The following is a 15609-nucleotide window of genomic DNA, read 5'->3' on the forward strand; positions in this document are numbered from 1 at the left end:
TTCATGGAAACATTATTCAAGTTGGCTAAAATTATAAGGAATCCAAATGTTAATCAATATAGAATAGCTAAATAGTGGTATATTTATAAAATGATGTAGTATATAGTAATAAAAAATGCAGCCTGAGAAAATGAGTGGATCACAGATATGGTGTCCAGTGAAAGAACCTAGACACAAGAGTGTATGCTGAATCATTCCCTTTATACGATGCTCAATAAGAGGCCCAGTAATCTAATAACAAGTCAAATAGTGATTATTTTGGGAGATGGTGGTTAGATTCTGGGCTCTGAATGATGGTTATATTAAGCAGGACGATTAAGAAATGTGTACATTATACAAGTTATAATGCAATACAATATAAATTTAAACATAATATGCCAACTATAGGAAATACTTTTCACATGTAAGGTAAGAAAAGTAGATAATCAGAAGAATAGTAGCGAGAGGATTTCATTTATGAACTTTATTCTTTGGCACTCATTTTCTCCCCCTAAATTCTGTAGTTCAGCATTAGGGACTTGCCAGCTCAGCCCTTAAATCCTCAGATTCCAAACTTCTTGCCTCGGGCTCCTCCCGCTTGGAGGCGGGTAAGAGTGGATGTATATATGGGCAGGCGCACACACACACACACACACACACACACACACACACACACACGACTGAGCTCCCCTCCAATTCCACAGAATACAACAAGAACTTCACATACAAGAACAAAGCTGCAGGAAAAGCACGTTGAGGGTGGCCCCTCGCTAATTCCCAGGATTTCAGCCGCAGCCCGCTGGACAGCGCCAGGATGACTTCCGCTACTCCGGGCGAACAGTCGGGCAGGTGCTTCTACTGATCCCGAGGGACAGCTCCTTGTTCCTGAGAGGCTGTTTTCCGTTAGCTAACCGCGAGAACAAGCCACTGAACACTGAACAAAGACGCAACCGCTTTGCTTTTTTTTTTTTTTTTAATTAAATTCAGAGTTAGCTTGAGCCGTCTACCCCCCTCGAGAAGAGGAGCGCCAGAGTGTGTGGACGGATCCTCTCCCCAGGTCCTGAACTCTTAGGGACTGGGCGCTGTGACGCGCGCCCTGCGGGCAGTAAACTTGTTAGGGGCGAGAGGGAGGGACATCGATTAAACCCAAATCGTGCGCGTTCAGTCCTCAGGGCACCGGAGCGCCTGAAAACTCCAGCGGACTCTGCTGGAAAGGAGATCATGCCCCCCAAGTCTCTTTCCAACCTCTCGGTGACCACAGGCGCGAATGAGAGCGGTTCTGTTCCCGAGGGGTGGGAAAGGGATTTCCTGCCGGCCTCGGACGGGACCACCGCGGAGTTGGTGATTCGCTGTGTGATTCCGTCCCTCTACCTGCTCATCATTACCGTGGGCTTGCTGGGCAATATCATACTGGTGAAGATCTTCATCACCAACAGCGCCATGAGGAGCGTCCCCAACATCTTCATCTCTAACCTGGCGGCTGGGGACTTGCTGCTGCTGCTCACCTGCGTCCCGGTGGACGCCTCGCGCTATTTCTTCGATGAGTGGATGTTTGGCAAGGTGGGCTGCAAACTGATCCCGGTCATCCAGCTCACTTCTGTTGGGGTTTCTGTGTTCACTCTTACTGCCCTCAGTGCCGACAGGTAAGAGCACAGGTAGCTGTGGGTAGCGTGGAAACGCCGTGGAGAGGGGCGGGGAGAGAAGATGCGCCCGAAGTGCACCTACTGGCAAAAGACACAAGGAAAGGTTGAGGATGGAGAGGAAGAGAGGGAGAGAGTGTGTACCTGGGAAGAAGAGTAAACAGAGTTAAAACGGACTGAGATGTGAGGCTTGGAAAAATATAGGAAAATCACTATGTTTTAAGAAACAAAATTGCATTTAAAAATGCATCTCCTAGTCCTACCCCCGACACTTAGGGAATATTATTCCATAGAAAAGCTATAGAATAAGGGTGCAAAAGAGCAAGTATCCTATTGAAGTTTTTTTTGTGTGTGCTTAAAATCTTAAAAGTGTATTTTATGCAGTAAAATAAGAATTGGATAGGTAAGAATGTCTGCTTAATACTAGGCAAATATTCAATTTTGATTTTTTCAAGTAAGAGAAGGGCTTACTTACTTTATTAACTGAATTTTGCTAGTAAACCAATTAAAATAATAAATGTTCTTTATGCAGATGACTTTTCACATTCCTCTTGTTTAATAACTGAAGCTAAGATACTTTTTTTCACAGATAGGTACCCAAAATACATCAAATCTCTTTTCACATATGTTAGGGTGTGAAGAGTCCATTATTCTAATTTGCAGATCAACTTGTTCAACTTTGTCATTTTTTCAGATGGGCATATTGAGGCCCAGGGAATGTGATTTCTAACGGAAAACCAGGGAGGAAAGTCCAAGTCTCCTGACTCATGGTCCATTTAAGCAGAGGAGAATGTTTGGATACAGGTGGGAAAATGCAAAATTAGGCATCTTTACATGCAGCTGTGGTCTAATTCACATGGGAATGGAGACTGACTTAAGCTATTTAGATAAACAATTTAACTTGGCTAATTAAGGTGGTATTCACTCTCCTCTTTCATTTACACATTCAGTTGCTAATGAAAAATGATTCTCTATATGGATTTCCTGGTATTTGCAGTAATACTGGAATACTACTTTGGCATTGAAGAGTTAATCTTCATTGAGGGAAACACATCATTTGACAGGGACTTGAGAAACTGAAAATGATTCACTTTTTAGTTCCTGTAATATATTCTTTAAAACCACACTCCTGGAAAATTTGGTGCCGTTTGTATAAATTATGTACCTAATTTTATTTATGTGTCAGCATTTCTATTATCTTTTAAAATATTTTTCTGAATTCCAAAACAAAAATATGACTAGTTTAGCTACCCCTCTTTATACAATGTTATTTTATCTAGAAAGTTTAAAAAACCTACTTAATGATTAGAATAAATCTTAATGATCAGCAACAACAGTAGTTAAAATTACTATCATTATGCTTTCATTTTAAAGAGGTGGCATTGGTAGCAATTATTTCACACCAGTTTTTACAATCTATTGTCATGGTGACACATAATGATTTACACAGGTAAATTTGTCCTAAGATCAGATAAAATAACAATCCTCATATATTTACTCTTTCTGTTTCATTTGTGCATCATGTACTCTGTGAATACAGAATGAATAATAGTAATGATAAGGAAAGGTGAGATACCTCTTCTACTTGGTCCATAGGCTACCCTTGTCTACCGGTGTGTAGGAAACATAAGCTAGGAAACCTGAGTAACTAGTAATGAAATTATGCAATATATTCCATGATTCACTTAAAATGGATTGGAAATGGTTTGTTATATATTGCCAACACTTCTATTTTTCTTCCAGAGCACAGCAATCAATAGTTGATTAGTACTTGATGACCTCTTACTACATCTCACCCAATGCTGTGATTTCTTGTGAATGTGGAATCAATTGTAAGATTAATTGCACCTAGCAAGAGCTAACTTTTTTGTGTGAATTTTCAATCTTCACAATGCTGTGAAATAGGCACTATTATTTTTAAATTAAAAACTTTAAAGCTAAGAAAACTGAGATTAGAAATTCAGGAACATTTTCATGATCTCACAGCTAGCCACTGATGGTGCCAACGTGTTTGAACACCATTTAAAGCCTGAACTCTTCACCATTAATCCACATTATTACAATTATGAGTATAAGAAATTACTAACAAATTATTTTCTATTTACCAGCAGACTTAAAAGTTGAATTTAAAACAAAGCACCCAAGCATAAAAAGATTGTACAGAAGCTGGTTCACTAGATTTATTACAGTGAAAGAACATCATAAAGTGTAACTGCAAAATAAAAGAAGCACCTTGAATTAAAAATTAAGTAGTAGTTGTAGCAATAAAAACTACAACAAATAACAAAAACTCTGTTATTAGAGTCTTTAAACAACAAATTCAATTATTTGTATCATATATCCTATCTTCATAGATGGCCTAAGTGTCTTTGCCTAATAAAATAACAGTAGAGAGTTAAGAAATAGAGATCACAGTACATAGAAAAAAAAAACAGGAATATAATTAGATTTCAGAAAGTGTATTCCAATGTGAAGTAGAGACTCATATTCTATACTTCAATAATGTCAGCATCATTAGATTGCAGACGCTAAAATGAAAAACACAAATATTTTGAATCTGCCTTGAGGCCTAAATCAATTTGTTTGATATGGCCAAAGTGTGGTCACATGACACCGGTATCTGGGATTATTATTATATTTTATTTTTTTGAGACAGGGTCTTGCTCTGTTGCCCAGGCTGGAGTGCAGTGGCAAGATCTTGTCTCACTGCAACCTCAGCCTCCCAGGTTCAAGCAACTCTCCTGCCTCAGCCTCTTGGGTAGCTGAGACTGCAGGTGCATGCCACCATGGCTGGCTAATTTTTGTATTTTTAGTAGAGATGGGGCTTCACCATGTTGGCCAGGCTGGCCTCAAACTGCTAATTTCAAGTGATTGTCCGCCTTGGCCCCCTAAAGTGTTGGGATTACAGGTGTGAGCCATCACGCCGAGTTGGTGTCTGTGATTATTAATCCTCAGCTTTCCAAACTCTTCTGAGGAGTTTCAACAAACATATCCCTAGGCAACAGCATTTGTGTATGGCATGAAGTGGTGATAGTGGTGCTCTTAATTTATTATTGTTATTTTTTTTACTGTTATCTTGATAGATGTTTTTCTTACTATTTTGAAAACGTACATTTTTTACTTGCTTATATAAAGTAGCTGATTAAAAATGTCTATATTCTATGTTGTATTATGTTTCTAACAGTTTTATTCATACACATGTACACACACACACACACACACACACACACATACACACACACACACACTCACTCCCGCCTCCCCATGTGGAGTATTGGGACTTGTGCGCATCAGGTTGGATGGTGACCCATAAGCCATATTTTGCTTATGGTTGGTGTTACAGTTATCTCTTTCTCTATCTATGAGTAGCTGCATTTGCAAATTTGGAATGTTATTTCTTTGATTATTGAAGACCTTTTGGTCTCTGATGGCACATTGTTAAAATGCAAATAACTCAGGAATGGAGTTTTCCTGTCTCCTTCATGGGAAAAATTCTCACAGATTCCCAGTGCTAAACTGTAAACTTTATAATGTCATGTATTTACAAATAAAAAAATTAGATGTCCATTCTTTTTCTGGTCTCTTATATAACTATTAATCAAAACGCATTTATAAATTAAATTTAAAAATTAAAACTATAAAAACTATTAAATAAACTAATATTAGTTTAATGTATTGGGTGATTTTTTTTTCCGATCCTAAATAGCCAATGTTTGATTAAATTAAAAAATAATATTGTGCCAAATCTGATTAAATTTCTAATGTATTAATAATTATTAATTAAAAAATCCAAGTTTTTATGTGCTGGTTAGGATAATAAGATTTCATTCCACGACTGGGACAGTAGACAAAGTTTTGACTCATTAATATTACTTGTATATCATATCAATGCAAACAGATGTTCTATTGAGTGTAATTATCTGTTAAGATATTGAAATAGATTGTATAAAGGCCCTGGGTCTAACACTCTCTAGGCTTCGTAGGACTTTTCTATCAGTCTTCATCCAGTGGTGGGAGTGAGTCCTGTTAACCGTTTGCTCCTTTCTTATCAAAACTTTTGATGGAAGATCAGGTTCAGGTTAACTAGCTGCCCCTGACTGGAGATGAAGCTTTCTTCTTTGCTCCATAGCCCTTGCCTGTCAGTCTCTTAATTGATTCTGAGACTAGCACCAAGAGTGTGCTTCTAACTCTTTTGAAGAATAGTCCACACTCACCCTATGGTACTAGAGTGATTACTTATTTATGTTCAACTTATTTTTGTTCAACTTTGTGTTATTTAAACTGCTATACAAAGCTACTTGAAATTGGGTAACTTATAAAGAAAAGAGATTTAATTGACTCACAGTTCCACAGGCTGTACGGGAGGCATGGCTGGGGAAGCCTCAGGAGACTCAAAGTCATGGCAGAAGGGTGAAGAAGAAGCAAGCACGTCTTCACATGGTGGCAGAAGAGAGAGAGCTAAGGGTGAAGTGCTACACACTTTTAAACAACCAGATTGCATGAGAACACACTCACTACCATAAGAACAGGAAGGGGAAATTTGCCCCCATGATCCAGTTACCTCCCATCAGGTCCCTCCCTCAACACTGGGGATTACAATTCTACATGAGGTTTGGATGGTGATACAGAGCCAAACCATATCAAACTTGTGACAGGAGAATTTAAGGCAGCTTTTTTTAAAAAAAGATACAAACAAAACACCACAGGACTAAAAAGGGAGGAAACCAGGGGCAGGGAAAAGAAAAGATGGAAAATATAAAATGCCCCATACGTTCACAAAATGCGAGTCATGTTCATGTTAATTTGCACTATCTTTATTTTTTGCTTTTTATCTTTCAAAGATACACATGGTTGGTATACAGCATTTTCTTTGACAATCATAAGCTATTATTTCTCAGTACTAAGAACACTTTGGTAATCTGTATTTTCAATGACAATTCTGTTTTTGTAGAATTTTCAATTCTTCCCTTTCATTCAAGTGTATGTTATTTAAAGACTATCCTTGGGGTCTATCCTTTTCTTGCAGGAGGTAGCTCATAATCCTTGTTGGAAAGGCCAACATTTCTGCTAGGTTTCTTCCTTTCCCTAAACCAAGATTTCTGTATCTGTTTCTAGTAATCTTATCAAAATGAGAGATTTATTATTTTAATTTCTATTTAAAGTTTCTCTGCATCCTTCATGGTTATAACGCCTGCTATGGTCTGAATGTTTATGTTGCCCCAAATTCATATGTTGAAATCCTAATCCCCAAGTAATGGTATTAAGAGGTGGGCCTTTGGGTGGTGATTAGGTCATGAGAGTGGTGCCCACACAAATGAGATTCATACCCTTATAAAAGACTCCAAAGAGACCCTTGACCTTCCCACCATTCAAATAAATAGCAGGAAGATTCCATCTATGTATAAAAAACGGGGGGGGGGGGCTCATCAAACACTGAATCTCTCAATCCTTTAATCTTAGATTTCCCAGTTTTCAGAATTGTGACACACAAATTTCTATTGTTTATAAGCTGCCCAGTATATGGTACTTTATTATAGCAGCCCAAGTAAACTAAGACAGTACCTCTACAAAAATATAGGGACTTAGATATGAGGTAGAGAAGTGAAGTATTTTCTTCTCCATTTTAAATACATGGAGGAAAGTTGAGAATACACTTTGTGGTATTTGATAACCAAAAAGAAGGCTTAATCTTTTTGTAGTGATCCCCTCTGTACCCTTTCCTCATCTTCTTCCACATAAAAAATAATTTACAATCAGCTTTTTGGTACTTCACTTTTAAATATGAATTGTCAATCTATAGTTATCCAAATTTTTGGGAAGAGATTACAGCACAATGAGACCAAACAAACAAAACTGGAACTATGCCAGAAGGATATTAAATGTTTATTTCTGTGTTAGTTTTATAAATACATGGCAAGGGCTGGCTGCAGTGACAAATACCTATAGTCCCAGCACTTTGGGAGGCTGAGGTGGGCAGATTGCTTGAGCCCAGGAGGAGTTTGAGGCCAGCCTGAGCAGCATGGCAAAACCTCATCTCTACAAAAATACAAAAATTAGCTAGGCTTGGTGGCACATGCCGTAGTCCTAGCTCCTTGAGAGGCTAAGGTGGGAGGATTGCTTGAGTCTAGAAGATGGAGGTTGCATTATGCATAGTACCTTATTTAATCTGGTGTTGAGATGCTCTGCTGTTGCACTTCTTTCATTTACATGTGTTTTGTTTGTTTGTTTGAAGTTCGAAGAACAAAACATGAATTGCCCTTACTCTATGGAGGGTCTGTAAATAACACCTGCAGAGAGAGAGAGAGAGAGAGAGAGAGAGGCTGCCCTCAGAGTGATGCTGAGGCTGAAGCTGTTCATCTTCAGGTGATGAATGGGAAGCACTTTTACAGAAACACAGAAAGAGACTGGTTGTCATGAGGCCTGAAATGTTATAAATTTGGAACATCAGATTAATTCAAATGTTAATAAGAAGAAGGTATGATGTCTTGGCATATTTAGGATCTGCTAATTGCCAGGCACTATTGTAGGTACTTTATAATATTTTTCTCATGACAACAACTTTGAGAAGGGTATTTTTATCCCCCTCTTACAACTAAAGAAAAAGTCAGACCTTAAGTGATTTTCCAAAAAATATCAGAGAGAGGGAAATAATTCAGATTTGTCTAACTAAAATCATGCTGTACTGCATCTTATTTGCTGGGTGTATTGTAACCTGAAATGCTTTTAAAGACAAATATAAAAAATTCGAGGTTTATGTACCATTTTGCATTTTTGCATCATCATTACCTTACTTAATATGTATGTTTGAGTTAGCTGTAGAAAGTTTTGGATTGTTTACTGTGTCCTAGAGTGTGATTCCTTTATCACTAGTATATTGCTAGTATATTGCCAGTAGTATCTTAAGTGGGAGGAGAAAAGAACTTTATCTTTTCTTGATACGAAATAAATTTGAGGCATAAAGACAGAATATTGTTCTGCTTTCAGTTTTTTCAGTCCTTATTACTAGATTATGGAGAAATTCCCAATCTAGATGAGTCTCTTATTTATTTATTTTTTATCAAAATCTAGTATGACCAATCTAGATTAGTTTCTAAAATTTATTAATGTCCTTAGAAAAAGAGTGAGAGGTCTCATGCTCTGAAGCTATAGAAAAGCATCAAGGAAGAATTTAATAATAGATGTAACATGTATAGATTTATAAGAATTTAAGAAGTAAACAAATGTCCAGGATTTTGGAAATGAAATAAAATAACTAAGGTTTAGGAATTTAAAATATTTTTCTCTTTCTTCCTCTCTTCTGTGCTAATAAGCAGTGGAATGACTTGTAGACAGAGAGCCACCAGGAACCTTGGTCTTCCATACACTTTTAAGCAGCCAGGGAATAATAGTATATTGGCATCTCTCTTACCAAGCAGTATGTCTTTCTCTTTCCCTCCCCCTCCTCCCTCCCTCCTTTCTTTCTCTTTCCTTCTCTCTTTCCTTCTTTCTTTCTCTCTTCCCTTCTTTTCTTTTTCTTTCTCTTTTTCCTTCCTTCCTTCCTCCCTCCCTCCCTCCCTCTCTCTCTTTCTTTCCTTCTTTCTTTCTTTCTTTCTTCTTTCTTTCTTTCCTTTCTTTCTTCCTTTCTCTTTCTGGAATAACTTGAGATGTATTATTTTCCCAGGTACAGAGCCATCGTAAACCCCATGGACATGCAGACGTCAGGGGCAGTGCTGTGGACCTGTGTGAAAGCCATGGTTATCTGGGTGGTCTCTGTGTTGCTGGCAGTTCCTGAAGCAGTGTTTTCAGAAGTGGCACGCATCAGTAGCTTGGATAATAGCAGCTTCACAGCATGTATCCCCTACCCTCAAACAGATGAATTACATCCAAAGATTCATTCAGTGCTCATTTTCTTGGTCTATTTCCTCATACCACTTGCTATTATTAGCATTTATTATTATCATATTGCAAAGACCTTAATTAAAAGCGCACACAATCTTCCTGGAGAATACAATGAACATACCAAAAAACAGGTAAGATTAGTAGGTGTGGATTGGTATTGTGCTAGTCAGAACAAGTAACTGCTATTTATTGTTTTACTTCATGGCTCTCAGTGCTATGACTGATGAGAACAGAGCTGGGTCTTCACCAGCCTTAACTAGAAGAGATCCCCACAGTGGGGATCTCTAATATATGATCATATCACAGCCCTGCAAAGGCTTACTTAGGTTAAACTTATCAGTAATCTGTATCTGTGATAAGATCTGGAATTCCACCATTAGAAATTAAAGTATTGAAAAGCCTTTCTTTACATGCAGATTTTTGTAATAAACAGCGTAACAAACCAGAAAAATTTCACATATTTACATATAAACATATATTTATTTAATTATTGTCTCTTCTCTCATTAACCCACTAAGGATGGCAGGGGGCCTAGAAGAATGCATTAGGAAAGGACTGTAGGACACTGCCTGGAATCTGGGGATGGAATTTGGATGGAAGTCAGAATGGGAGATGAGGGGAATAGCAAGAACAGCAGAAAGGGAACTCAAAGGTGTGATCCAAAGGTGGGCTGGTGCTGAAGCAATACATGACCCAACTCACATTTGTAACTTTCCCTACAAAGATGATATATTCATTAAAAAATTATATCATGTGGTCCGGGCGTGGTGGCCTACGCCTGTAATCCCAGCACTTTGGGAGGCCAAGGCGGGTGGTTCACCCGAGGTTGGGAGTTCGAGACGAGACTGACCAACATAGAGAAATCCTGTCTCTACTAAAAATACAAAATTAGCTAGGCCTGATGATGCATGCCTGTAATTCCAGCTACTTGGGAGGCTAAGGCAGGAGAATAGCTTGAGCCTGGGAGGCGGAGGTTGTGGTGAGAAAAGATTGTGTCATCTGGGCAAGAACGAAACTCCGTCTTAAAAAAAAAATGCATCATGCACCTTATGTACTTTCTCTTCCTTCAAGAATATGCAGTACTAATTTAAGGTAAAAATTAACTGTGTTAATAGCCAAGGAGACAAAAATAGTGTTCATGTGAGAACGTTTCTGGCTGTACACTTGTGTACAGTTAAAAAAGAACTAGTGACGGGTTTTGCAGGTATAGAGTAGTTACCGTTGCCTGTTCCCAATTAAAGGCAAAGAAATAGAATTGCAAATCATTAAAATTTACTGGAATGTAAATGGAGAATTAAGCTGGGGCCTTGTGCATGTTAGCAATAGCAGAAACTAGTAAAGGGTTTTCGCATGGAAGGTAACATTTATTAATTGGTGGCCATCAGCATCAAAGACCCATACCGGCTTTAAAGACTTAAAAAATCACTCGATTATTGAAGGCATTGTTAGATAAATTCATAGACTTTATCTAAATATCTGGCATTGGTGAGGCAGGCAATGTGTTAAGATCATTGGCTCACTGTGCTTTGTATTTTATATAATCATTTTTATTTGAGCCCTGTGATCCAATTTGTATCTCAATTAGGTATTTGAGTATTTGCTTTTGGTTTCTAAAATTGAGTTCTTCTCCTATACACAGCCCTTGCTTCACTTTTTAAATTTTTAATGGCCTTGGCTCTGCCTTGTTTTTGTGAATTTCCCTATTGGGACCTATAAACTCTACAGGGCAACGGGGTCTTGACATCTGCTGAGAAATAATCTCAATGCCAACAGCCTGCCTGTGCACTTGGAACTCCCAAATATAGATTGCTGTGAAATTCTCGCACTCCTGCTCCACCTGGAAGGGATGACATTGCTTAGAAAGATAAATTTCACATTCAACTTTCTTAGCATTGATTGCTGGGTTGCCTAACTTATGCCACTGGGATCCATGTGGAATAATATCACATTCTGCTTCCTGGCCTGGGCTTCTCTTTAGTTGCACCTTTCTTTGCTTCCTCCATCACCACTCTAGTGCTCCCTACCGTCGGATCTGTTCCAATCCCAAACCTTTCCAGTCTTCCTCGGAATATTCTAGTTGACGACCAATAGTATTCACTCAGAAAATACTATGATAACTACCGCCAATGTCTTTAGATAAATTAGGTTTCCATATTCATGTTGCCTTATTTAAATATTTACAAACTAGACAAATATAAGCTATCCCTTGAACTGTTTATGTTAGGAAATTGTTTTTAGATTAAAAAAAATTGATGTGCAATATTTGAATTTTGTCTATTTATTACATTCCTGAATATCTTCTTAAAAACAGTAAACATAGTATGTAAATTTTATGGAAAAGAAACATGGATTTTTATTTGTAAAAGTGACAATATGGTAATGTTTACAGGACTCAGAGTTATATCAGATGCTTTTGATTTATGTAAGTCATGAGTTTAAATCTCACATATTTTTTTTTCCTATGGAGTAGTAATTTTAAAAAGTCAAGCCCTGATTCTATAGATAAATGTTTCCTATTTAAAACACTTTTTTAAAAAAAAAATACCTAAACTTGAATATATTCCATGATTTATTAATTTACTGGATTTAATATAAAAAGATGATTTATATTTATGCTAAACACAATGACACATTAAGCAAAAAGAAAATAAATAATGTGAAGACATAGCCATTTATTAATTTACCCCCTAGTTTTGTATAAGCTGTCAAATAGCTTTTAATGAAAATAATGTAGAGACCAAACTCCATCATTACTTTGGCTAGGAAAATAAATAATTTATGTATTTTGATGTATTATCATGCTGTAAATTTTGCTCTTTCCTGACTTGATAAAGCTGGGATGTGGCTGGGTCCATTTTCACTTTAACCAATGGGATCAATGTCTTATATTTGCAGATGGAAACACGGAGACGCCTGGCTAAAATTGTGCTTGTCTTTGTGGGCTGCTTCATCTTCTGTTGGTTTCCAAACCACATCCTTTACATGTATCGGTCTTTCAACTATAATGAGATTAATCCATCTCTAGGCCACATGATTGTCACCTTAGTTGCCCGGGTTCTGAGTTTTTGCAATTCTTGTGTCAACCCATTTGCTCTTTACCTACTCAGTGAAAGCTTCAGGAGGCATTTCAACAGCCAACTCTGCTGTGGGATGAAGTCCTATCAAGAAAGAGCAACCAGCTACCTACTCAGCTCTTCAGCCATGCGTATGACATCTCTGAAAAGCAATGCTAAGAACATGGTGACCAATTCTGTTTTAGTAAATGAGCACAGCATGAAGCAGGAAATGGCACTGTGATTTTGGCCATTCAACTGACTATATGGAGAGAACTTATGGTTAAAATTACTATTCAGCAGATCAGAACAAAATAATTCTCCTATTCTTGCTGTTGCTTAGCTAATTTATTAGAAAATTTCGTGATTGACTCAGAAAATGCAAGATATTTTTGCTCTACACTAAACTTTATTTTTTTCTCTTTTAATTTCCTAATTATTGGAATGTGGGAAAAGACTTCAAAGTATTACATATAATACATATTATATGTATATACATGTATTTATGCACACATACATATGTACACACGTGTATGTTTTATATATTTCCCATTAAAAATGATCCCCAAACCATTGAAGTATGTATAATTCAACATTGCTTCAGTATTTAGGCTGTTGCTAAAGCCAATTTTAGCATGTTTCTCTTAGATTTGTTTTATCTCAAAGCATGAAATAAATTTTTATATTGACTCAATGATTCAGTGAGGGTAATAGTCAAACTCCTATTATTTGAAATACAAGTCAGATTGTCCTGGTGAATTTCATTTACAACTATTGCATACACACACACACACACACACACACACACACACAAACACACACACACATACATCCTTCATTTGAAGAAAATAATAAAAAATTCAAGGGTGGAGCTTCATCACATCAATACTTATTGTGATTAGTTCTATGATTAATCAATTCATATCTGTAACATAAGTATGTGATTAACTGATATAATGAAATTAATATGAATTATAAAATAGGTATATGAATATAATTTACATTATGACTGCAAAATAGGCATCATATGAATATAATTTATATTATGAATGTAAAATAGGTATCATATGTCCCAAATTGCAAAACTACGACTCAGAAGTTTGCATGACTATCTTTGTATATATTGCTAAATCCTTGACTATTTGGATGATTTTGTATAGATGTGATAAGATTTGTGTTATTTTGGTGAGTTCAACCATTTACTCATCTTCTTTTGCAACAGCCAACTGACAAATATGTGGGATCTCACTTAGGCAGTTTTTTCCTGCTTTTCCTGGATGATACCACAGTTTTCTCTGAATAAATGTCTTCTCTTTTAAGCAAAATGCAAGTGTCTTGATTACATTTTAAAAGCTCCTAGTTTTAAAAGCATGTATCAATAAATCTAATATTTAAATTGATATATTTTATACTATTTCTTTTTCCAGATTTGAGAAAACTTTATTAGTATACTAAGCTTTTCCTTAAACACCCATAACTCATACTATTTAAGATATTTTCAATTGGATTTAGCAAGGAGGATAAATATAAACTAAGATATTTGATAATAATAATGACAGTGAACACTAATAGCGTTTTCTATGTTACAGGCATAGTCCTAAAACTTTACATGTACTATCCAATTTAATCATCAATATAATCACTGAGGTGAACAAGAGAAGAATCTAATTTGGCAAGGTATGAAGTTATGGAATTGTGGGGAAGGCATCTTTATTTGAAACAGTACATGATTTTGAAAATTTTGCAGAAACAACAGATCATGTAAACACACTGTCAGACCCCTGAACGTAAGCTTCATTATTTCACTGTAAATTTACCTTTGAAGAAGGTCTTGTTATTATCTCTATAGATTAGGAAATTGAGGCTGAGAGATATTAAATAACTTAGATATATCAAGCTTTGCTTTTTGGAGATCCAGTCAACGTTTAATAGCTCTGTTAACAAACTAAGCAGGTAGAGGATTATCTGTGCAAATTATTAGTTTTTAAAATCTCAGATTCAGAGGGTACATGTATATCTTCTTTTGAGAAATAGCTGTTCATGTCTTTTGCCTACTTTTTTAATGGGGTTATTTGTTTTCTTCTTACTGATTTAAGTTCCTTATAAATTCTGCATATTAATTGTATTAGTCCATTTTCATGCTGGTGATAAAGATATACCTGAGACTGGACAGTTTACAAAAGAAAGAGGTTTAATGGAATTATAGTTCCACATAGCTGGGGAGGCCTCACAAGAACTTGTGAAGTGAAAGACACACCTCAAATAGTGGAAGATAAGAAAAGAGCTCGGGCAGGGAAGCTCCCCCTTATAAAACTATCAGGTCTCAGGAGACTTATTCATTATCATGAGAATAGCATGGAAAAGACCTGCCCTCATGATTCAATTACCTCCCCCCCAGGTCCCTCTCACAACAGGTGGGAATTCACGATGAGATTTGGGTTGTGACACAGCCAAATCATATCATTCTGCCCTAGCCCCTCCCAAATCTCATGTCCTCACATTTCAAAACCAATCATGCCTTCCCAACAGTCCCCTAAAGTCTTAACTCATTTCAGCATTAACTCAAAAGTTCACAATCCAAAGTCTCATCTGAGACAAGGCAAGTGCCTTCTGCCTATGACCCTGTAAAATTAAAAGTAAGTTAGTTACTTCCTAGATACAGTACAGGGTACAGGCATTAGGGGTACAGGCATTGGGTAAATACAGTCATTCCAGATGAGAGAAATTGACTAAAACTAAGCATAGCAGGGCTACAGGCCCCATGCATGTCTGAAATCCAGCAAGGTAGTCAAAACTTAAAGCTCCAGAATGATCTCTTTTGATTCCATGTCTCATATCCAGGTCAAGCTGATGCCAGAGGTGGGCTCCCACAGCCTTGGGCAGCTTTGCCCCTGTGGCTTTGCAGAGTATAGGCCCTCTCTTGGCTGCTTTCATGTGCTGGCATTCAGTATCTGTGGCTTTTCCGGGTGCATGTTGCCAGCTGTTGGTGGATCTACCATTCTGGAGACTGGAGGATGGTGGCCCTCTTCTCACAGACCCACTGGGTGGTGCTCCAGTAG

At 37.2% G+C, this 15609-nt stretch overlaps 2 protein-coding genes across 3 annotated transcripts in view; one reads left to right on the plus strand and one right to left on the minus strand.

Moving 5' to 3' along the window:
* GJE1 (gap junction protein epsilon 1) overlaps positions 1-1202 on the minus strand; it is a 47940-nt gene extending 46738 nt beyond the window's left edge. The window contains 2 exon segments of the mRNA XM_037739236.1: positions 707-886; positions 987-1202. Coding sequence (XP_037595164.1) covers positions 707-886; positions 987-1202 — 396 coding nt within the window.
* Positions 628-13947, plus strand: NMBR (neuromedin B receptor). Of its 2 annotated transcripts, none has more exons than XM_017530410.2 (3): positions 628-1622; positions 9280-9628; positions 12393-13947. In XM_017530410.2, exons 1-3 carry the CDS (start codon positions 1201-1203, stop codon positions 12792-12794), a joined length of 1173 nt encoding a protein of 390 aa, XP_017385899.1. In that variant the 5' UTR covers positions 628-1200; the 3' UTR covers positions 12795-13947. The 2 variants fall into 2 exon arrangements, with proteins under 2 accessions (XP_017385899.1, XP_037595135.1); XM_037739207.1 differs by lacking the exon at positions 628-1622 and adding an exon at positions 4521-4527.
* Positions 13948-15609: the final 1662 nt, after the last annotated feature.

The sequence above is a fragment of the Cebus imitator genome, unplaced genomic scaffold, assembly GCF_001604975.1.
Source record: "Cebus imitator isolate Cc_AM_T3 unplaced genomic scaffold, Cebus_imitator-1.0 Scaffold65, whole genome shotgun sequence".
Lineage (NCBI taxonomy): Eukaryota > Metazoa > Chordata > Mammalia > Primates > Cebidae > Cebus > Cebus imitator.

What these genes read in the sequence shown, in the direction of transcription:
- NMBR (XM_017530410.2), top strand. Translation starts at nt 1,201, where the DNA reads ATGCCCCCCAAGTCTCTTTCCAACCTCTCGGTGACCACAGGCGCGAAT. An exon ending in ACTGCCCTCAGTGCCGACAG is followed by an intron (nt 1,623 to 9,279) that starts GTAAGAGCACAG and finishes TTATTTTCCCAG; the next exon opens with GTACAGAGCCATCGTAAACC. An exon ending in ATGAACATACCAAAAAACAG is followed by an intron (nt 9,629 to 12,392) that starts GTAAGATTAGTA and finishes TTATATTTGCAG; the next exon opens with ATGGAAACACGGAGACGCCT.